Raw genomic sequence first — 24,876 nt, forward strand, 5'->3', positions numbered from 1 at the left:
CCCAAGGTCCACCGACTGCCATTCTGCCCCTGCTCTGGCCGGGGGCAAGGTGGAAGGTTGTGGAGGATGGATGGGGGGGAGGGTTGTAGACTGTAGGCAATTAGAGATATCAGAGAGCCATAGAAGGGGGTAACGAAGAGGTAGCAGTGGAGCTGGAGTGTTCTGTACGGGGCATGCTGATATTTGTCCATTTGAAATATCACCTGTTCATCAACAGCACTCGTGTCATGTCAGGACTTGTTCAGCTCTGCACTCATCGACATTCAGGAAGTAGGGAATCTGATGTTGTGATATTTGTATCAAGTTTAAGGTGATCTGGAGTATGTTTTACGTGGGGTTGTGTCAAGGTGTATTTGCCTGCTTGTGTTTATACGAGAGTGCTTGTTATTCACTTGCGCCTGTGTGTGTTCACATTCGCGCTTATGCAAAATCATCCCAATTAGTCAGCATATTTTCTATTCATGAAGGTAAAACATAAACTGACACATAAACTGCCATTTCTCAGATAACCTTGTTCCAATGTTATGATGACTTTACATGTGCTCGGATCCACAGGATTTCACTCCTGAACTTGTTGGCACGTCTAGATGTAATGTGTGTCTGTCTCCGAGTGTCTCTACCTCGGTGCGATTACACGCCCACAGATCTACCAGCTCCATCACAACAGCAACAAAAAAAAATAAACCTCACAACTTTTTGTCACACTTCAATCACATAACATTAACCGACCGCATGTTAGTAATTAATAGACGGTGTTTGCTGCTATTTATTTGAATTTTCTTTTTTAGCAAATGATGAATGAATACGCTCGTACACACAATTCGAAGACAAAGAAACAGCAACGCGGGTTTCATATATGTTCATTTTCTATCATTTACAGGATTACTATGTAACATTATTGTTTATTCTGTTTCTCATTCTGGCAGTGGTAGCAAATTCCACCATCGCCCCTCTGCTGTACAGCATGTGGCCCTCCCTCAGAGGGGCTGGTTACCAAGCAGATTAGACAAGATATTTACAGGTGTGAAAAGATGCATTCTTCTAATACAGTGTGAAATTCTTCTGTTAAGTGCGCTCTTTCCAGTAAGCCTGTTCACAATGGGATGAGAGAGAGAGAGAGAGAGAGAGAGAGAGAGCGAGAGAGAAGAGAGAGAGAGAGAGAGAGAGAGAGAGAGAGAGAGAGAGAGAGAGAGAAGAGAGAGAGAGAGAGAGAGAGAGAGAGAGAGAGAGAATCCAAGAAGCGAGTTGTCTTGTTTTTTGGCTCTGTATTTTTAAAGGAGCTGAGGCGTAGCTGAGCGCAAGTCTTAAGAAAAAGTGATAAAATATACAGTGAGAAAAGCTTTCAAAGTGTCGGGAAATTAAAGCGGAGTGCAGCAGCAGGGCGGGGGACGCGGGTGGGGGGTTGGTTGACGGGTGGTGGTGGTAGAGCAGCGTTCAAGATGACTGCAATCTGCTTATGTGACTCCAGAGAGGAGTTGTCCTCAGCGGCCTCAGACTTCTCCTGCGTTAGTGACATCATATCAGCTGGACGAGAATTTCCAGTTAATTGAATTATAATCAGGTGTATCTGACACAATTTGCCACTTTTTTTGGAGTAATACTGGGACTTTTCTGTCGCCAGGCGTGACCCTACAAGCTCTTACATTTTGAAGTAAAGAAAGTAAAGAGGAGGAAAAGGAGCGTGCACTCAGTCAGTCCAAAATTCAGCGGAAGGAAAGAGGATGGGAGGTTAAAGGAGATGAATTTGGATTTGGGTGAAAGCAAGGGAGTGGGGGGAAGGGGGTAGGATATGGGGCGTAGGAGTGTTGTGACCACACGCCCTCACCCGTAGAGCATGGCTTGGAGCCCAGACAAGTCTACACTGGGCCTGCCCGCCTCGCTATGGAAAGAGGGTCATTCTGTACAGGAGTCAAGAACAGCAGCGCAGGGATCAAAATGCTGCAGTGCCAACTCTCCACCCTGTGAAAAACAAACAAATGATCCTAGCTGGTGAATTCCTATTGCTAGCATTTGTATTAATGAGTCTCAAGGTAGAGAATTTAACACAAGTGTAAACTAGGTGTTTTTTAAGAAAAAATATATTATTCAAATGCTGAAAAATAAGTGTGGGAAATGATCAAATCATGTCATCACATCAACTTACAGATCTTGCAATTATTTTCAATCTATGATATTAAAATAAATATTGATACAAATTGGAACAAAATAAGTGTGATATAAAAATGGTTGTGTTAAAAAAACAATTGTCAGAACCTAAGCTTTCCTATTTTTTTAAATCAAAAGACACCTTGTCCTCGTTTTCCGTTCCCACCGACAACTGTGAGATTTTACTGAAAGGCATAGTGCACTAAAGCTCGTACAACCACGGTTTGTTTTTATGCTTTGCTAAATAAAACTCTGGCTCCTCTTTGATCCATTTCTGCCAGCTGTATTAGGAGTTTGAACGGCCTGCGGCCTCTCTTTCTGCAGCCCTCTACCACCATTTGAAGCAGTGACACACGGCTTGGCCGAGGAATTGGGCAGGGAGACCCCCTAATTAATGGAGGCAATCTTGCAGCTTTCAACCAGCTTTACAACTCCTTTAATGAAAGGATTAACGCAGTGCATTAAGATGTATTTAACCTCCAGCACTAGCTCTGTTTCAATAAGTATTAAACAGGCCATTAAATGGAGTGGGGGGCTCAATTAAAGCAGACAAAGGCCAATGTGCTGAATGTGGAGTGAAGGGTGGATCTAGGGTTTTCTGCTCGCATTTAGCATCTGCCCAAACAGCTAATGGTGAGCTGGAAGAGAAAGAGAGCTGACGTGATGCAGCCTGCAGATGTACAGACACAGATTGCTGAAGGCCCATCCTGGGAGATGAAGAATATAGTGGTTTGGAGAAAATACATAAAAAAAGAACACATATTACCTTTATGCAAATGATTTGCCCTTCTATATTTTTTAGTTTAAACCATACTTCGCTTCCTGCGTACAGCTTGCACGAAAAGGTGACATTATTTTCAAAGATGTATGTAGTCTACCCACATTGCAAACAGGAGCCAGGAATTTCATAAATCTATTTTCTAAGTTGTTGATTTTACAAAACAATCAACCACCACCATGTAATGCCGTGCCAGAGCCCCTGCTGAACAATGATGGTATTGTTCACTTGGAAAAGAAAACTGGCGTGGGCTGCTGCTTTTATCAATTTTCCCTTTCTCTTTTCGCCCACTACTTGTTTGTCATGGCATGGTGAGGGCCCATTTTGGGCCCAGCAGGTTGTCCTGTGCGCATGGCATCACCTAAAATTAGTTCAAGTCAGCGGTGGCCTTTTTTTGATGCTTTGCCACTGCGGATGTTTGCAGATCCAAAAAAACAGCTTTGTCTCACTTGCTTTTCATGTTTGTGACAAGCCTTGTTTTCTTTGTTTTGTTTTCCTCAGTGGGAAACATTAAATTAAACTAGTGTTCATTTTGAAATAATTACACGATTTATCTCAAAGTATGACACCTCATACATTTGTCTCAGTTGAAAATAAATCATCAACATCAAAAGTCAATCACCACATTCAGTATATACGTCGAAGAAAATACAAATTGGGAATTCGAGTCCATGGAACTGAATTGTTAAACTCCTCAACATAACAGACATGACAGCCTTGTCATGCACTTAAGTGTTAATTAGTTTTCAGATTCTCTGCTCCCTCCCCATCTATCTTTCTCTCATGAGTGTATTGAGAATGACGTGGCTCAGTAGTTAAATACATTCCCTATCGTATATCATTAGCCCCCTCCCGCTGCAGGATGTGGCAGAACAGCTTTTCTCGGGTTGTCTTCCATTGAGATGATTAGCCTCAAACTATATTTCAAAAGTGTTTGTCAGGGCGTAGCATGCTACAGCGAACCCGGGAAACAGATGGATTTGCTCATGGAAGAACAAACTGAACATGGTGCGCCTTAAACGAGCACTATGAAACCGTGGAACAAACCTTCAGTCCATATTACCGTACACTTTAAAACCCCCAGCATTTATGGTAGCCTGCAGGCGCGCATTATAGTGCCCTGTCTGCTAGAATGAGACTGACAACTAGCTGTGAGAGTGAATCACAAGGGTTAAGGTCGAGCAAACATTGATCGGATAACTCCAAGTCATTTAAAATGTCTTGTTTGATAGCTTTTTGTATGCTGGTGGTACGTTAAAAACTCAGATGAAGTTTGTTGGCGCAGAAAAAAATGAACATGCCATTTAAAACTTTTAGAATCATTTCAACACTTCCAAGCTGGGTAAAAATGGAAAAGCTAAATGTTCCTCACACTAAAACCCACAAATAATAAGACTGACCCTTCACTTTTTAAATAGTAAACAAATCTAAAATAATTATCTCAACTCCTGTTTCAAAACTTCATCCACAAACCCACCCTGTTGTACATGATTATTTCTGAGAGGTGTTATTTACCTGCATGTGACGGGCTGATTGCATTCTCCTCATTTGGAAACTCACGATAGCAGCGGGGTGAGATTGTTGCCATGGAGAAGAGCCACTTTGTCATATTGTTATAAAACTATCTATTGTACTGTCGTATGACCCGCTAATTGGTATCACTGAGCTCTTTTTTTTATTCTGGAAAAATATTGTGTTGCTCTAGGCTGAGAAGTATGAATGCATTTCTACTAAGGTGTGTGTTTCATTAGGTTTAGTTTTCTCCTATTATTATTTCAATTTGGAAGCTATATCTAGTCAGTTTGTGACAGGTGCAGAGATTTCCATGTACATAGAGGCTCAGAATCCGAATCAGAAATCATCAAATGAAAAGCATCATAAATCTATCCTCCATATGTCTTCCCATTTGAACTTTCAGCAAGCTCCTGGGCAGACATCACAGACTTATTGTTTGTTGTATATTGCATCGATCGGCTGCGGTTTGATTTACACCACTTCACCATTATTTCACAGCTTAGATGTTGCCTGACACACAGTGATTGAGGACCCGAGGCCCATCATACAACACTCTTTATTGCTGAAAGAGCACAACAACTCCATGTGACAGAAAAGAGAAACGTATATTTACTATATATATAACATTAGCTAACATTAGCAACCAAAAGCTGCTGGATGTGGGGCAACTACAGTGCTGGCAATAATGCTAAAAACATGCAAGGGGAATTTCATTCATGTCTATACCATCATTTTTGTTTAACATGTCTAATAGTTTTGAAAGTTTTGTTTGAAGGGGTTTTTATAAGCACTAGAAGGAGTATATTCTGGCTTTAACGTAGTTGGCTGGGGAAGTGCCAAGACTGGCAAATACCACTCCTGCTGTGTTCTTTGCACCCTGGTTGCAACTCTCAGAGGTATTCCCAGCCTGTTGAGCCTGTGAGGGAAAAAAGAGAGAGAGGATCAAATGAGAGGAGAAGGAGGAGAGAGGAAACATATGAAAGTTAGAGAGAGTGTGTAAGAGAGAGAGAGAGAGAGAGAGAGAGAGAGAGAGAGAGAGAGAGAGAGAGAGAGAGAGAGAGAGAGAGAGAGAGAGAGAGTATGAAGGTGAAACATCTTTTGTGATGTTGCCTGCTGTAGAATCACAGCTTAGCACAGGTCTGATGTTTTAGCGCCTTCTCTCCCTCCTTGAGAACTGTCATTAAGTCATATGATCATGCAAAGTGTAAAAAACCAAGTGAATCGCTCAGCAGAGTGCCAACTGTTCGTGTGTGTGTGTGTGTGTGTGTAAGAGGGCTCTTCTTCTGGCCACACATGCTTGAATATATTTTGAAGGGTTTATGCTTGTATGCAAGCATTTTTGAGAGTGTTGTTATTTCCTTCAGTTTAGAAGTACTTTTGGTTACACTTTCCAAACATAAAATATAATGTTTTTGTAGGAGTTGCAAGTACAGCGACAAAGACAGACTCCCTCACCGGCTTCCCAGCAGCAGCCAGTGCCAATTATGTTCTTTGGCAAGCACAGACAAGTCAGAGGTACCGCTAGCGAGAACTCAACTCTGGACTTTGCGGTGATGGGTGAGAATTTTTGCCACCCTTGCGCCCTATTTAGAGCACATTTATGTTAATATTTACATCCATATGGCACATCCATAACCATATTATCAGCTAACAGACACACTAGATGCTAGCCAATTTCAATTTGAGATGAGTACTTATTTAACCATGTGTGAAATAGGCCAGAGCCCACCAGTGATTTTAGTTATTGTACACACAGTAGTGTGAGGGGAAATGTAGAGATCTAATTAGCGTAATCATCTTGGAGGAAACAAGAAACGAGCAATATCGACTATGTGCAGTGTACATAGTCGATTTTCATGTATATTCTCTGCCATTCAGTGTCCAATTTAAACTTGTGTGAAACGGAGAATCAAGTAACTCAGTGCAAAAGAGTAAAAGAGGAATTCACATCCTCCTCAATAAAGTTCTATGAACTCCGTCAAAGCTGTCTGGCTTCACATTGTGTCACTGTGCTGAACTGTTACAAAGTTGAAATGGCCCAAGCCAAGACTAGAGGCCTCAGCTGTGGCTGAGTGGAGCCAACGCATGGTGAAGGCCTTTACTGGGGTGACGAGAGCAGGGAGCAGGGAGCCAGTGCATGTAAGCTAGCTAGAGCGTTTGGTAAAAGTGCAGACAGCTTGGGAGGTGCTAATGAATGCCGGGCATTGCTAACCGTACTGTACCCAGGCTCCGGGCGCAGCCTGGCAGCCTCCTGTCCCTCCTGCCCGTGCGAAATGTGAAAGATCAACCGGTTGGAGGGAGCAGACGGGAGCAAAAACACACTTGAGTGCACACACACTTGTTCAAAGGCACACACACAAGCATGCACTTGTACATAAGTACATCACTATGCATACACACGTATAGACAAACACAGACTCCCACAGACAAAAATCCCTGCACACACAGACTCACAGAGACACAGCCACACAGACAAGCACATCCACACTCCGGCACTAACACACTCAGGCCTGGCTCACTATGGTATCACATCATGAGGGCTCCAGCCAGGCCAAGCCATGAGGCCTCAGCTGAGATGATTCAAGACTCCCCGCTGGGTCGTCACTCAATCAGCCAGGTGGAGCTCCACACCAGAATGACAGCAGAACTCCAACACTCCACGCTACAGCCTCTAAATGTGGAAATTAATTTTGTGTTTGTGAATTTGTGCTAATCAAAGTAAGGGGTTGTATGAGGAATGTATATTTTAAAGTTATATTTGCAAAGACAAACATTTGTAGTTTGTAGTCATAAGACACAAAGGCTGTTGGAGGAAGTTTATTTTGTATCTTGCCCTAAATACTAATAGATATATTCCTATAAAATGTGTTACTTACTTCCACTTTACTCACCAACCAAAAATAAAAATAATTAACAAAAGAAAGAAAGTATATACAATATACAGTACACAAATGAAATAATTTCTAAAGGTTTATAAATTAGAGGCAGCTGAACGACTTCAAGATTAAATATGTTGACTTAATAATGCGTTTACTAAATTCCCACAACCTGCGTGAACCTGAATTTCCACATTTGGTTCATCAGCTCTTTAGTTATACATATATTCTGCATTTGAAAAAGACGCTTCAACGCTTCCTAATATAATTATTAATTAATGATGTACAATGTATGTGCTGTGTTTTCTGTAGCAGATTTTTGTTCATGTCTTAATACAAAAAAAATAAAATTACTTGTTACTCCAATCTCTGTTGGTGCTTTAATCATGAAACCACTTCATTACAACATCAACAATCAGACGTCCATTCATTTGTTTCTGATGCAGCCGATAATTATTTTCGAATCTTTATCACTGGGTGTAAACATAATATATTGCTATAGACAGACTTTAATCAGACTACAGAAATATATATATTTTCAATAGAATGATGAGTTAAATTTAAAATAAAAGTCAAACGATATTCTTTTGTGAAATTATTTTTTTTGCATAGATTTATGCAGGATAAATAGAATTAACCATAAAAAACAACTACATTTCACATTGTATCATTGTTCTTTAAAAAAAAAAAAACAACCTCACATCTCCTGTACTGTAAGATAGACCAGACATCTGACAGCAGTACGGCAGACTTTCCGTTTTTCTGTTGTGGTTTGTGTAACTATCAAAAGATGGCAGTCCTTACATGAGAGTATTGTTAAAAAGAAACGGAGAAGTAAAAATTAAAGAGCCTGAAAAGCTGCATGTTAAGTATAGAAATTAACCTCCTGTGGTGACCCAGCTCTAAAGGGGATCACTGTGAAAGCTGTGAACTCTCATCAGGAATACATCCTGATAATGGAGAGATCAGCAGCTCACGTGTGTAAGTACATGGGGAGTTTTGTTCCTGTTTTAAAACCTGGCAGGAGAGGCTCTGCTCTATTCTACACATTGTCTCTGTGAGTTATACCCAGCTGTAAAGGATGAATCATACCTGCCATTTTGTACCAATGAATATTCATAATTAAATGTTTTGTATATAGCTTATCTAAATAGAAATGGATGGTAGTGGATTTCAGTATCACAGTTATAGTATATGTCCTACCATCTGTAGTGTCATTTCATATTAATACACATGGCTGGATGGATGATTTTTAAAAACTTTTATTCAGTGTGAAAAAACACATAATTTAAGTGTACAGGAAGCACTGAATATGTATATAACCCCCATTAACAGCAGGTCATTGAATTTATTATGTTGCCAATATTACTGCATTATCAAGTTTTAATATGTAACTCCCACCTGACTTTTAGGTACAAAATGAAATGCCTCTGATTTTCCTCCTCAACTTTCTTTTTCGGAGTTACAGGCATTCATAAGTAAGTTGAGTCTCATTAAATGCTCTTTGCGAGTTGTCTGGAGATGTATCTATTCATTAGCTTCAAAAGGGTGTCATGTGTATGAATTATGCTAACAGGATCTAATTAGCAGATGCAAATGAGGTTAGTCAAAATTGTACTGAAAAGACAGAAGAAAAGCTCCATGGGATAGTTGGAGCTCGACAGCTCACCAACCGCCCCCATGCTGGGCACCAAATGTGATGGTTCGCCCCTGCTGCTGCTCTATACAGGAGGCAGGACTGAACCATAAACACAGACGTGGGGAGGACAGCTGTTCAGAGGTGTTCTTATCAAAATCAGTGCTTTGATTTTGACAAGAAAAAGTACAGTACAGTTCTGTGTTTTATTTCAAAATACTCAAATCTAACTCAGACTGCCAAATTATCTTACAATCATATCATTTCTGTGGATGAAGGTCCACTCACACTGCTCTGCTTGAAGCCAAAAGTTAGCCCCCCAACTCCTCACACCTTCCCTCCTCCGTGACACACACACAGACATGCATCCCCCTCCCTGTCCCACAAGAAACAAGTTACACAACCAGCTGATGGAACTCCAGAATCCGGCGAGAAGAGGACTCACGAATAGCAGCCTCCTACAAGCTCCTGCCATTCTGACATTAGTGGCCCCAGACTGTGGAGAAGCTGGCAGGACTCGGGAAGGATGCCTTCTGGCCTCGGCAGAGAGGAAGGCCAGCAGGCTGCAGCATTACACACATACAGTACACACACACACTTGATCCTGCAGTGGGAGTCATGGATAAACACGCATGCAGGGTTGGAGGGGGGAAGCAGCAACTAGTGACCCTGTTTATGGCAGGAATCAGAAAGCTACAAAGAGCAGAGAGCGGATTGCTGTTAATTGGCATGAGTCGGTTGATGCCTGCTTACCCTTGTGCTGAACCCTGTGTCATGTCGGCCCTGCCAAGACTGGCAGAATGTCACGAGTGAGTAATGCAAACTGGGATGGGTTTCAGCTCAGGTTAAACCACAATACGCCAGGTTGATTTGAATATTGTATCTGATGTCAGCTAGCTCATCTTAGATAAAGTCAAACTGGGATGTCAAATCACCTGATAGTAAAAAAAAACTAGCTGCCACAGCGTCAGTTTGTGCCTGGTCGAAGGACTTTTGTTGCAGCTCTCTCTCCCCTGTCATCTCTCTACTGTCAACTTGGCAATAAAAGGCATTAAGTGATCAAAAAGAAGAAAGAAATGACATTTGCACATTCAAGCTGACACATACTGCAGGTTGTTTGAGAAAACTTATAATAATTGTGGAAATTCCCCATACAATGTTGTGTCCGATATGGTTTGTATCGATTATCCTGATGAGGAAAGCTCTGGGTGACTTACTAAAACAGTAAAGACAAAGTGGCAGAGACAAAGGGGAGCGCTCAGACTGAATAAGGGAGCAAGGGGTAAGGAGGGGCAGGTGAAACTAATCAGGGCGGAGTATGTGATCACACAGGGGACACACACGAAAGGGCAGGAGGTGAAGTATCTGAAGCGAGAAACAAAGGTGAGTACCAAAATAAAACTGGAAAGGAGAAAACATAACCTTAATCACGGAACCGGGATGTAACAGTTTCAGTGTTCCCTGAATTGGAGGAATCATATAGTAACTCCATCAAATAAAATCAAAAAGCTATTCAGTTCAGTTAGCTCAAAGATCAATATTTCAGATGCAAACAGTAACTCTGCCTTTAGGCCTTGTTCACAGATGATATTTTGACATGTCACAGGAGGAAAAATCAAATGAATGCCGGCTGAATTCCAATTAGCTACTTTATTTTCAGGCTCCTGGTATTGTGCTTGCTCGCTCACTGTTAAGGCTTATTGGGACACTTGAACAGAACATTGTTAATGTTAAAAAAGTAACACCTGTGCCTTTCTTACTATGACAAGTCAAAATGTCTGCTGTGAAAAATTGAGCAGTACAGTGTAATGATGAAATGTTAATGAATCATATCATGGAAGGTATCAGTGCCTTTTTTTCTCCCAGTATTAATGATAAACTATGTGCTGTAAAACTGAAACATATTTGCAGTCACATCAGACTGGTGTGATAGAGGGGTAGCTAGATTTTTGATTGATTGAAAAAATACAGTTATCTTTCTGAAACAAGTTTTTCATAGTCATCAAGCTAAAAGAAATCAACATAAATGAAAGTCAAAACAGAACAAACCTCAAAAGCCTCAAAAGCAAGACAGTAAAAAACAAAAGGTGAAACTCACTTTCAATTTCACCTAGCTCACAACAACACAATGGAAGTCTGCACAAAGAGATATTATTTTATATTTAAATTACTATACTATTCTCTATGAGACAATAAGTCTGTCACTTTTGTTAACACCGTATATCAATAGACAATTTTCTCTATACATTCAAAAGATTTTGTCACAAAGTAAACCGTTCCAATAAAAAAATGCTAAATGTTCCAGCTGAATATATATTTAGTGAGTGTCTGATCAGACTTCTTCACAAGTCTATTCCATAAGCCGAAGCATTTGACATTTATGTCTGGTATATTTCCACCGATGGCCAAAACCGAAGTAAATTCATGGATTAAAAAAAGGATCAAATAGCTCTATGATGTGCATATTAATGTAGGTTTCCATATAAAACAAATGTATCCATAGCCCAAGAGGTCACCGCTCCATGTTACTAAATCACAGATGGTGGACGTTTTGCTTTACATAGATGGATTGACCTTGACTCTTGACCCCAGGTGCTGTAGTAGCCGGGCTGTGGCCTTGCTTTGAATGTGTAACCTCTTCACTTATTATCTGAAACATTTCTGAAATACACTACATGTGTCACGGCAATTTCAACTTTGAAATACAACTCCCTCTAAGTGATTTTAAATTTAATCAGGTGAAATTAAATTAAAAGTGAAAGAGAAAATAGCTTTACGTGAAGTGAGACCACCCACTCACTTCCTCTGTAGCTCTGACTCACTGCCAAGCACCGCTAACCACACAGGTGAAATGAACCCTGGTTTTGTCCCCAACACCTACATAGATTGCTTCTAAAGCCAAATTGAAACAAGTCGACGTTCTCATGGGTTCGACACTGATTTGCTGTCCCTTTCGTCATGTTCCACACGGTGCAGAAATATCTCTTTTTGCGTTTAGATTCTTCTATTTATGCTTCTCAGTGTATCACTAAAGAGGCTGTGCACACCAGATCTTCAACTCATGTTCACGGAACTTTTATTGTTCTTTTCTTGGACATCCCCTCATTATTTCTGACATCTCACAATTAACAACTTTATAGGCAACAAGCAAAACCAAAAAGCCTAACAATGAACATAATTAATTGCAATTCCACAAGACGTGAAAACAAAGCAAAAGCAGTTTTCTTCCTTGTTCATTTTGAATGCAGCAGATCCCCTGTGTTCACACCTCCCACATTGATTTAACGTGTTGCATTGTCCCCCACACAGCTATTCACGTACACACACACACAGGCACGCAGCAGAAACACATAGAGCCCCACACACGCACTCACACTCGCACAGCTATACGAAGACCACATCAGCCTGGGGCTCCCCTTTTGTCTGCCTCTGCACACAAGGTGTGATCGCTCATTGTGCTGGTGAGGAGGTGGGGGACATTCTTTAACCAGGGGTGGAAGGTATTAGCCTGGTGTGTCCTCCTCTGCCAAATCATATTTTGAATTAAAGGTTGGTCATCAACTGGAGGACAGTTACTGCAAGTGTGGTTCTTTACAGCTTAATGTCCTCCTCCTCCTCCTCCCTTCTTTCCAAAAATGAAGATCCCTAAAACGCATTGAAACTAATTCTGACAATTATTTTTCAAGATTCAAAGGCTTTATTGTCATATGGACAAAAGCTACAGGGTAGTTAGTGACAATGAAAATCAAAACTATTTTGGTAAAATAAATAGTTTGAACAGTGGTTAAATACACTTACTAAAGGTATAATTTGACATTTTGGGAAATATAGAAATTAGTTTTATTGCCGAATGTTAGATGAGTACATCACTACCACTCTTATGTCTGACAGTGGCATTAATATTCTCATCTCAAATTCTACCTTTAATATAGAGCTCAATGTCAACCATTACTGAGAGACATGGGACTTAAATGGTCCCCCCTTCTCTCTGACTGCGTCATAAGTTGAATCATCAAATGTTTGCAATCCACCAAAACACCTCACTTTTTTATTGTTCCAAGTTGACTACAGGTTATTCAACTCATTCCGACACTAAAACAGGATTCATTTCATACTGTGTTCGTAAACGCATCACAGAAAGAACTGCTAAAATTCTGAATGTTCCAGCAGGCTTCAATAGCTCAACATACACCAGATTTTAGAAGATTAAGTTTGGACCATTAACACTGGGTATGGGTCCAGCCTGTCTCGGCTGGTCTGTTCTATCAAGGTCCGCAACCATGAGATGAACCTCGAAACAAGCGCTCCCCCGTGAGACAGAATGTTTGGTCCATGTGTCTAGACCTCCACCATATCTGACCCGCCAGCACAGAAGGACACACAAACACTCGACAGACGATCATAAGGAACAAATACAGGCAGGCTCCTTTCCTGCACCATGTGACTTGGATATGCATGCTCACTGCTGTTCGTAATTTCTTATCACTGACACCCACCCTTCCATATCCACATATACACTTGTCAAAAATGACACCTCTACCCACAACGAGGAGACCAGGTTATCAGCCCTCTTCTAGAAGGCCTGACTAAACTGTCCGACTTTTCAAGCCACATATGAGTGGGCCTTCCCCTTAAACGTCTGCTTTGGTCTTAGTCCTCAGACAGGAGGGCCTTTACATGTCTCCCCTGCTCTCCAGTCAGAGAAGGAGTCCAAACCATGGACCACTTCCATGATATGTGGGAGTCCCTGCTGTTTCCGTGGCTGCCAGGCAGGCAGCCTCTTCCCTCTCCCTTCGGAGCGTTTGGCACCATAACCACGGGAGCCCATCTGATGTGGTCCCCCCATCTGACTAGCAGCTCTCTTCCCCAGGCCCAGACGGCTGCAGGAACAGAGCAGACGAAAGGGGCCGCAGATTGTTGTAGACCATTTACATGTAAATACAGAGACCAGGCCTGGGTCTGGGTTCAATATTGAAGGTGTCCGCTGCACTGAGGTCCCTCTGTGTGTGCATATATGAGCGTGTGTGCATACACGCCGGCGAGTGTATATGATTGTGTGTGAGCATGCGTGTGCATGTGTGTGTGCGTTCATGTATGTACATGGCATGATCCAGTACATCTAAATTATACAGCTGCCAAATTGCTCCAAATGTTTTAATACAAAAGCATTCTGTGGTCTCTAATTATATTTAATGGCTGCTGGATGCGTTTCTCCAGGGCAAAAATAGAAGCCTTTTCAGTGAATAATTTGGCATTTTATCAATTAGTTTAATATCTAATTGCACAAAGCAATGAAGAGAAATAATAATATTGACTTAAATGTGTCCAGTATTCATGTAAATGAGGCCTTAAAAGGGGCTGTGATAATGTTTTTTGGTTTGACAGAGAGGGGCATCTGAGGGCCTTCTAGCACTGTGAATGTAGTCCCTACTCCCCAGAGGAGACTGAAGATGCCGAGGCAACATCGCTGTTTCACCGGGGGTCAACCTTAAACCATTAATCATGTCTACATAACCTCCCTCCCACTAGCATATGCCTCTGGCTGGTAGACGGTAAGTCAGTTAGGGCTTTCCTCTGTGTCGCTCTAGAAGCTTTCATACCAGGAGAGAGAAGTGTTAAAACTCTACATTCTCACTTCTGACTCACTGATTTAACCACATTGAGGCAGGAGCAGCAGCAGAATACTCCTGTGGCGTAAATCTGTTTGTGTTCCCTGTCCAAAAAAACAAAACGCAAGAGGAGAAAAAAATAAAGGGTCCTCCTGAAATGCAGTTTCGGAGTCAGGGTTAGCAATGTGATAAAAGCCCAGCTTGTTTGGCAGTAATAGTGCTATAGGAAAGGACGGAGAACCAGGGGTGAGCTGGGTTGAGTTGCTGTGTCTTGGTGGCCGAGGCTGGTTGGTTGAAAAGCTCAAGTGTGGGACCGTGTCTCCCCCCTCCCCACCCCAGCTCACCCCAACTCTCCCTGGCCAAAAGAGAGTATGCCTGTTAGAGAGGGCGTGTTATCTTGGAGGCTTAATGCCGAGTCGATACAACTCCGCCACCCTCCCTTACACCTCACGTTCCAGGGAACACATATATCCAGTCTACACTGTCAAACTTTTAGCACCTGCTATTTTGCTTTGGTCCCTTATGTCAATTCCTCTGGTGTTTCAAGAGACTGGGGCCGGGAGAAGTGGGTCAGCAAAGGTTGATGCTAAAATGGGGATGAGAGGGTGAGACTCGGGCCATCGGACTACCATTCACTTCTGCCGTCGTCGGCTTCGTGTTCTACTCATGACGACACAGTGGGTGAAAGTAAAAGGGTGGATGGTGTCAAAATCAGTTCAGTGATCCGCTTACCCGATTCGAAGAAAAAAAGTCTGATGTTAAAACCCTGCTGTAGGTAATTACTTTTTAAGTGAAAAAAAAAAGTAAAACAATCCAAATATGCACGATTTAGCCGATTATATGCATTTTCTTCCCCATTTTCTCAAAATCTGGAAGACATTACTAGACCTGGAGACTTTAAAACTGCTTCAAGCATGACAGTAACCAGAGATAATGTACCTAAAACTCACCCTGCTTCTATACTGTGTAGCTGCTGCTTTTCCCACAGGCCCTGGGTGACACTTCCTATAATGCAGTAATCCAAAAATCATGTTATCATGCCTTGGGGAATCAAATACAGTGAGTGCAGCTTCAATCCTATTTTCCTGAATGCAGTCAGTACACCTTATTCTTCTAAGATTTGTCTTAACACAGTGGATTATCATTGCCCCCTAAAAACCTGTGCATCACAAAAGCATTGGGCTCACATATCCCCAGATACATTTCTGCAGTAATCCACCGCTCCTTCGACGGGCCAGACACACCAAACAGACAAACAAACACACATGCATGCATGCAGCAACATGCTGACGGAGAGACTTATCTGTTGATATGACGCAAAGTAGCATCCGATGGTTTTATGCAATCTGCCGTACTTTAATGTATTTTGAGGAATCCAAACATGCTGCATATAGAGAGAATTCCCGTGGGTCTCACTCACTGACTGGTTGCAGATGGGGAAGATTCCCATTTCATGATAATTTGCTCTGCTAGAATGGCATCTGAAATAGCCTACATGACATCAAACATGAATATACTTTACATATTCTAATGTTCTTTGAGTATAGGTTTAAAAAAAATGCATTACAACAAAAATGAGAAGCTCTTATTTATACAAATACATTGTGTCCAGGCTAGAGGGAACACGTTGTGCTGTTTAAATCATGAAGAAAATGGCGGAGACAAGGAAATAAGAAAAAGAGAGTAATTGATGAAAGCAATATGTACCCAAATGGAAATTCATGAAAGCTGTCACCTTTGTATCTTTGAAGACAGCAGCATGTCTGTAACATAAGCTTCTCTTGTGTAAAGGCTACTGCTTTGATTAAATGCTAGTAATCCCCACACACTGGAAAATATACTGAGGGACATCTTTGATAAACTTGTGAAATAAATTCTATCCAATAAAAATGCTCTTGAGGATGATGATTTGCGGAGGAGCGCAGCGCTGGCATGGTGCACATTGCACTCGGTTCTTTTCCCAGCACCCCTCCCTCCAGGGGTCTCGGTGGCGGGGATCTCTAATGAGACTTGCGTTATTAATCCTTGCAATGGGGTACATGAATTCACTCCTGAGCAAAGGCTTCAGCAGCCACCTTGGCCCATAAAACCTGGAATGTATTCCTTTCATGTGCTCTGTTGATGATCTACTCTGACAACAATATGGTAAGACTTCCCTTCCCCTGTCGTGCAGGCCCTGGCCCGGGGCCAAGGAGGGTCATCTCAGACACACTTGGACTTTTATAGGTGGTCAAGAAACATGCTGACAGGTCACAAGTGGGAGCTCCTTTATGAGTAGAACCTAAACATCCACCTCATTTGGAATTAGTTTATTTATAGGTGGCTTGTAAATCACATTTAGTTTGTTTTCTAGTTTTCGACTGAGTCTTTGGGGTCATTTTAGAAAACCAACCTACTTAAAACAACAGCATTGAGTTTGTTTTACCCAGATTATCTTTCAATGGGCTTGTAATCATCTGTGAAACATAGCTGTAAAGTTGTGAAATAATTCATGCAAAGAAAATATCACTCTTTATATCTGAGATTGTAAAGGATCACAGAGGGCTGAACGTGCAGGTGGCATTGAAGCTAAATTGTCCTCCAAAACAACAATCTCTCTAATTCTCGCTTATCATGCAACAGCCCATTAAATAAGAAAAGGCTATATGGAAGGGTTGCACTATTAAGGTGTTGACAGCTCAGGTGTGAAATGCTCGACTTTGTTTCTAATACAAATGCAGCTTCCTTTGAACTATATATTTCCCCTCTAACTACAGAATGACAGCCTGTAGCTACACTGAGTCAAGAGCGTGGCACCTCTGCTGTGTGTTTGTGTGTATGAGAGAGCGACAGAGGACATAAAGAGACAAAAAGTATATTATGATTAATCCTGCATCAAGTTCACAGGCCCATAATGATCCTCATCGTGCATATTTTCCCTTGCTTGTTAATTCTGCCTTATACATCCAAGCATATTTATTTAAATCCTTTGGGATTCAACAGCAGTTCCTCCTGATTTTGCTCAAATGGAATTACAGTAACTTTCTTTCACAAAGCCCCAAAGCTGCTCCTGTGGCATTGTCTTACAATCTTCCCTGAGGAATTCTACATTTGTTACAAAAGCAGAGAGAAGAAGGAGGCGATTGGTGAAAATCAGGATTTGGTTATACTGCAGATAAGTGAGATTCTCTGTTGAAAGGCAGGTCAAAATAAATAATACAATTGCTTTTGAGTCATTTGAAAAAGGCTTGATCTCTATTGTCGTATGTTTGCTGTTCCCGTCTCTGTGCAGCAGTCTGGGAAGGGTCACGGTTTTGATTGACAGATTGTGTGCTGTGTGCATGTAGCTCTGGTCCCCTGATGGCCCAATAGCCAGCTCTACTGTCCCATTTATGACACCAGCCAATCTGCCTCCAGCCGAGATTCTCCCTCAGCTTTTCACAGATCTGTTTCCCCATTTTCCCCAAATTCATGTCACCCCCTACACTCCCTCAAGCTTACTTTAAGACTCACACACACTTACACAAACTGCCCACACACAGACTGAAGCACACGTGTGTACACACACACACACACACACACACACAGGCGCAGGTTGCATACACTGCAGTTGAAGATGATGTAAAGTGAGATACAAGTGGGAAAAGTGAGAGTTAACGGACTGCATGCAGCTCTCTTACAGTGCGGAGTTACTTTAATATAACCAACGATTGGAACGTTAACTAGTTACCCTGATCTGTCACTAGAGAGCGCTGTCCTGGTGTCACTGCTTATTATTAGGCCTGGGGGCCGTATGAACGACGCTTGTTGTGCGACATCTTTCTTTGGTTATTTCTGGATTCGTTCTCTCTCACTTGCTCCGTGTGGTTGTGTGTGTGAGTGAGTGTGACAGACATGGGGAATTCTTAATTACTTTATATTCTTGTTCATTTATTTTTCGGAATTATTACCCAACAACTGTGATTATGTTCCTTTAATTCTTATTTTCATCGTTTTTTGGCCAGTATGCATGCGGTACTTGTGCAGTGTTATTGCATCCTTTCTCTCCAGTTGGGAACCCCCTGCCAGAACTGTAGATGTTCGGTACGCTATTTCAATTTCAGTGGTTTGAGTTAAGAAAGATTTACCAACATCTAAACACGGTATTTCACCGCTTCTTTTTTTTGTACCATTCTGTTACTTCAAATGCAAAAGAAAGACAGAAAAAAACCTTTCTTGTCTGCTTTCAGAGAGCTCATTCCCATTAAGTATCCTATTAATATGAAATTGCATTAAAATATTCAAAGTCTACTGAAAATAATTTGAACAGTTTCATATTTATATTAGAAGATTAAAATAAATTAAGGAATCTATCTAATTTGCCCTAATTGTTAATTTTTTCGAATATCTATAGCTATTTTTTTTTATATCTCTCATATGGTAATCAATAAAGGACGTGTGTGTGTCATTTGTCATTTAGTAACCAATTTACCAATAATTCAAATGTTGGATTAAAAAAACCTAAACTCCGAAAATAAGGGGAAAAGGTGAAGGAAGCGTGTCTGGAATAAAAGCAGGCCTATTCGACATTTTTTTTTCTTAAGCAGAAACAAATGGAGAAAAATAAAAAGCGTGTCTTTTGAATTGCAGATATTCCTCTTCAGTTCGTTTTGACGGTCGATAGTTGTATTCGAGCCGAGACTGAACACCTGGAAGAGGAAGAGGCGACAGAGGCCAATTATAGGAAATAAGGTGCACATGTGATTTTTTTTTTTTTACGTGTTGGGGATGTTTGCAGAATGTGGGGAAGGGGTCTCGGTGTTTGCTGTTGATTGAGGGGAGTCTTCTTGAGTGAGTGGAAGGTATCTGACAAGCCATATCTGAATGTGTATTTTACGTGATGACTTGAAGCGGAAACTGAAAGTTTAGACGTGATTGTGCGTGCACGATGGGGAATGGGTAATTTCATGTTGAATGTTTGGAGTAAAATATAAGAACAAATACTGATTCCACCGTTTTAAACCTTTTTAGAAATGATGTCCCACTCATTTATAGAAGATAGAAGATTATTTGCACTACATTGTAAAATCTTGGATTTGTGGTACGTGGAGACTGCCACCGCGTGAAGTATATATCCTAAATATGAGAGTAAAAATAAAGTTAACGACACACATACACATTTTCTCTTCATTATTTCTGCCAGAGGCTTTCTAATTGAATTAGAGTAGTGCGACCATTGGCTATGGAGAGGGCTGTTGCCCCCGCATGCTTCTCCAAAAGCTCCTCCCCTCTCGCTTACAATCAGTAGAGTGTGTGGAGAAATACATTTTATAAGAGCCGCTGAACATCCCATGTTCAGCCCATAATCTGATCTGAAAATCCGTAGGTAAGGAGAAGGTTTAACCTCCTTCCATCATTCGTAAGGGAGGGAGGCGTGCAGAGACAGAAACAACACGGGCACCGGTGGTTGTGTCGCCTCCTTGGCTGAGATTCACTCTCTGGAAACTCTTGAAACTCTTCTTATTTATTGCAAGATCTAAACAATGCAGCTAGAGAACATCCTTCCCAGCGCCAGCATCAATTTACCCAAGACCTTTTACAATCTTTCCTCGTCGGACAGTGCCAACAACAGCCCGAGGCCATCATCGCAGCTTGACTATCAAGAAGTCGACCGGACGGAATCAGAGTCCAGCAGCGCTACTAAGAAATATCTGAGCGGGGTGGGAAACGGGATGCTGGGTGAGGGAGAGGGGGACACTTTCACTAAAACCGGGCCTGATGGGAGGAAAGGCTCCCCGGTGCTCGGTGAGGACGAGTTGACGAGCGGTCGGCGTTACAACATAGACGAACTTGGCTCTGACAGATACTTCATCTCGTCTTCCCAGGCGGCTTCCGACATGGCAAGCCCCTGTTCCCTCTTTCCCTACGCAGGACAAACCGGGTCGGTGTATACCGGGTCCAGCGGCTCCAGGTACCCGTCTTCACTTCATTACGGATCCGTCCTGCCGCCAACGGGCTTCTCCTCCTCGTCCGTGTGCACCGGCCGGAGCCAGTTTAGCAGCGGAGGGTACCAGTTCAGCCAGGGTCCGGGCTGTTTGTACCCCTCTTATCCCGGGACGGGGACGGGTATTGGATCCATGTCTCTCCCGGGGTCTGCCGCCGGAGCCAGAGCGCAGGTCTATCTGTGCAACCGGCCTCTGTGGCTGAAATTCCACCGGCACCAGACCGAGATGATCATCACCAAACAGGGCAGGTAAGCAGAATGCGCTGCCAGAGGCTCCAAAGGCCCAATTTAAACACACACAACAGACATGTGCAGAATGTGAAATTCGTTTTTTTTATATTTTAAATTGGTCTGTTTTAGACTTTATTTCTTAAGAAACATTCATTTCATGAACGTTATTCTTAAACTTTTTACGCATGAGCAAAATTGTACGCTCACGATCCACGTCTTCCATTTTACGCATTTCTTTTTTACTTTACAATGTAAGTTTCGTTTCTGGTAAATTGTAAATCAACAACGACATAACGGGCTAAACCTGACAGTGGTGTAATTTAAATTATTTCAAATTCTGCCACATGTGACATGAAATGCCAACGTTTTTAGTTTTAAGAGTTTTTCCCCGCTTTATGAGCAAAGCTGTTAATTATTCCTGTTTTTCTTTTTTCCAGACGGATGTTCCCATTCCTCAGTTTCAACATCACTGGACTCAACCTCACGGCCCATTACAATGTCTTTGTAGAAGTTATTTTGGCTGACCCGAATCACTGGCGCTTTCAGGGAGGAAAGTGGGTCACTTGTGGAAAAGCTGACAATAATATGCAAGGTGAGTTTGATAATTAACTAAACTGATTTAGCACTGGTATTTGAGATATATATTTTGGAAAATAAATTAATAAAACGTGATTTAGAAATAATGCAGCAATGTTGCATTTAGTCGACAGCTTGAGGATATGAGAATCAAACATGTGTGTTAAGAATAAGATTGTTTTGGAAATAAAGACAATATTTTTTTTGATAGGTTGCGATTTTTGGTGTTTTTAATGCAGTAATTTAGACTCGTGCAATTTGGAGTGTCAGGTCATCTTGGTGAACCAACTAAAGTGTGAAAATGTTGGTTAACTATACCGTTTTTTATTTGAATAAAAAAATATTAATTCTTCATTTGACAATATATGGATAAAAGAAAATGATTTGAAGGAAAAACAAGCATGTTTCATCTTCTTTTAAAACACAACTTTAGAATATTATTTTAATAAATCCCATTATCCTTTCTTGAATCTATCAATGAATATTTGTTTTCATCAAACTAATCTAAAACAATAAGTCATGTTTTATGTATTGTAATTTATTTTGACCATTAGTTCCCCTCCAAAGCCTGAAGATCTAATAAATAAGATCATATGTTTTATTAGTTATAAATAATGTCACGAAGCAGGATCAAACTCAGGATCTCTACCTTTCTGTCATATACCTAATTCTGTTATTTCAATTTTAGGCAACAAAATGTATGTTCATCCTGAATCTCCAAACACTGGTGCTCACTGGATGAGGCAAGAAATCTCTTTTGGCAAGTTGAAGCTCACCAACAACAAAGGGGCCAACAACAACAACACACAGGTTATTAGATATTGATTTCTGACATGCTCAAGTTCAACATTTGCTAAGCAGTGAGAGTGTTCAATATTATTTTTTTGTATTATATTTCATTTTTATTTACTGAATATTTTTTGGGGGATATTTTAACCTTCAAGTGTGACTGCTATATTTAAAGCTATATAATGAGTACTTCATTTTAGTTTTGATAAGTGATACAAAATACATTCACACAGCCTGTTTTTTTAAATCTGCAGCGTTGTACTTATCACACATTTCTCCTCTGCAGATGATAGTTTTGCAGTCACTTCATAAATACCAACCGCGACTGCACATCGTGGAGGTGACGGAAGACGGAGTGGAGGACATGAGCAACGAGGCCAGAACTCAAACCTTCACCTTCCCAGAGAACCAGTTTATAGCCGTCACTGCTTACCAGAACACAGATGTAAGCATTTGAATATTTTTCTTTTTTAGAGTTTGAATTTATTTAGCTAATTGGATACAACTAATTAGAATGTATTACAAACTTTAGTCACACAGTGCACTTGCTTGCTTTACGATGCACATTATTTACGTGTGATTTCCTTTTTTTTTTCTCAGATCACACAGCTGAAGATAGATCACAACCCATTTGCAAAAGGCTTCCGGGACAATTATGACTCGTACGTGTCTTCAAGTGGTTGATCTGTTTTTCCTGTGGTACAGTATTTGATGCATGTCTTGTACCCTTACTTTATGCAGCTAATTTACTTTGTGTTCTCTCTTCATTTTGTTGGAACAGGATGTACACAGCCCCAGAGAGTGACAGGTTGACTCCATCGCCTACAGACTCCCCACGCTCCACCCAAATTGTGCCAGGGGCCCGCTACGCCATGCAGCCTTTCTTTCAGGACCAGTTTGTCAACAACCTGCCTCAGAACCGCTTCTACGCCAGTGAACGGGCCGTCCCTCAAACCAACAGCCTTCTCTCCACGCAGAGTGACGACATCAGCGCCGCCGCCTCTGCCCAGCGCTGGTTTGTCCCCCCAGTCCAGCAGCCCGGCTCCAACAAGCTGGATCTGGGCTATGAGAATGACTATTCCACCAGTAGCCTGCTGTCCTACGGCATCAAGCCCCTTTCCCTGCAGACGTCTCACGCCCTCAGCTACTATCCAGACTCGGCCTTCGCCTCCATGGCGGCAGGCTGGGGCACCAGAAGCTCTTACCAGCGCAAGATGACCACGGGCCTGCCCTGGTCCCCTCGCCCAAGCCCCCCAGCCTTCACAGAGGACCAGCTGGGGGCTACAAAAGACAAGCTGCCCGAGGAGAACGCGCCGCCAGCATCTTCCTGGATCGAGACGTCCCACTCACTGAAATCTGTGGACTCTAGCGATTCTGGTGTGTACTCCGTGGTGTGCAAGAGGCGCAGGATGTCCCCTGGGGGCTCAAGCACAGAGAACTCCCCAACCATCAAGTGTGAGGACTTGACTACGGAAGAGTACAACAAGGACAACCCAAAAGGCATGGGTTATTATGCATTCTACACAAGCCCCTAAGACTATTTATTGAAACTGAATAAAATTCTTCTGTTTATTACTTGAGTGCTCTCCAGTTCCCTGTTAATGTCTTTTTTCTCTTTTCTCTAAAGGTGCCAAAGCTTAGTGTTCCCCCAAGCAAGCTGCACAAGGTTATTTTCCCAGGCCAGCCCCTCTCACATACCTGAGCAGAAACATGCATAGTGATTGTTGTTTTTGAAAAAGCATGTCCCTTTTTATTCATTTTATTTTTACAACTTTTTATTTTTTACAAATGTGATTTTTATTTTTATTTTCTCCCTGCGTATTTAAGTCATTTTCGTTGTACAGTATTCGTGCACTTTAGAATGTGATGTATCTTGTACAAATTGTCTTCATGGAGGTGTTATTAAATGGCTAATAAAACAGCTTTTCACAAAGCACTATCCAAATGTCTTTCTCGGAATGTTTTGTTCATATATTATGGCCATGGGACATTAAGACGTGCCATTATCCGTTCTTAATGACCTTGAACATCTACACATGTATTTTAAAATATAAAAAGGGGGCTGGAACTCAAATAATTCTAATACATTTTCATAAAAATCCAAATAAAATGTGCAGTGAATGAATGTGTATAAGTAGGGGGACCTGTAGCCCTGCTGTATAGATAGATAAGTGTTTGCTGCCAAGTAAAAGGTATCAAATCCCTGCATCTGAATAATACTATGGTTTCAAATGGGGTGGCGTGGCAATTAACATGTACCCATTTTGTATTCAAAATAAGGTACTTTTAAGTAATCAACATTTCTCCTATAAGCAATGCGAGACTAACTTCAAATGAGTACTAATTTATTTCGTTTTCCATCAACATTACATTGCAAATTACAATTCGATAAGCTTATGCTGCTTTAAATCTATTGCCCTTGACCGCTAATAAAGCATATTTAGTGTAATGTTTACCGGACTATCCATATGCAAGGACTTATAAGGTATCATAAATACTAATGAGCATCGTGAACAACAGAAAATGATAAGGGCATGTGATGGCAAATGATGTGATAGCCCATTTCTGTTTGAAGGCCACAGTCCGTAAGCACTAAGACCGTTTGTTTAAGCCTGTGGTGTTTATGCACAAAAGAGCTGAGCAATCCTTTTCACCTACAAATAAGTGCAACAAGGTAACACCACAACTCTCAATTCAAGTGAGCAAAGTGTGTTTTAAATATGAGATTTATATGTCTTACTTGACTCACAAAATAGACC

The 24,876-nt window shown here is 41.5% G+C and overlaps 1 protein-coding gene across 8 annotated transcripts; it reads left to right on the forward strand.

Annotated features, from left to right (window-relative positions):
- Positions 1-19,167: 19,167 nt before the first annotated feature.
- On the forward strand, positions 19,168-24,062 carry eomesa (eomesodermin homolog a). 8 transcript variants are annotated; one of them, XM_029443849.1, is made up of 7 exons: positions 19,168-19,269; positions 19,904-20,770; positions 21,190-21,344; positions 22,017-22,138; positions 22,404-22,562; positions 22,718-22,779; positions 22,899-24,062. In XM_029443849.1, exons 2-7 carry the CDS (start codon positions 20,061-20,063, stop codon positions 23,650-23,652), a joined length of 1,962 nt encoding a protein of 653 aa, XP_029299709.1. In that variant the 5' UTR covers positions 19,168-19,269; positions 19,904-20,060; the 3' UTR covers positions 23,653-24,062. The 8 variants fall into 8 exon arrangements, with proteins under 8 accessions (XP_029299709.1, XP_029299713.1, XP_029299712.1 ...); XM_029443853.1 differs by having other exon boundaries at positions 19,177-19,269; positions 20,403-20,770; XM_029443852.1 differs by having other exon boundaries at positions 19,179-19,269; positions 20,138-20,770.
- The last annotated feature ends 814 nt before the right edge of the window (positions 24,063-24,876 follow it).

The sequence above is a fragment of the Cottoperca gobio genome, chromosome 11, assembly GCF_900634415.1.
Source record: "Cottoperca gobio chromosome 11, fCotGob3.1, whole genome shotgun sequence".
NCBI classification, from domain to species: domain Eukaryota; kingdom Metazoa; phylum Chordata; class Actinopteri; order Perciformes; family Bovichtidae; genus Cottoperca; species Cottoperca gobio.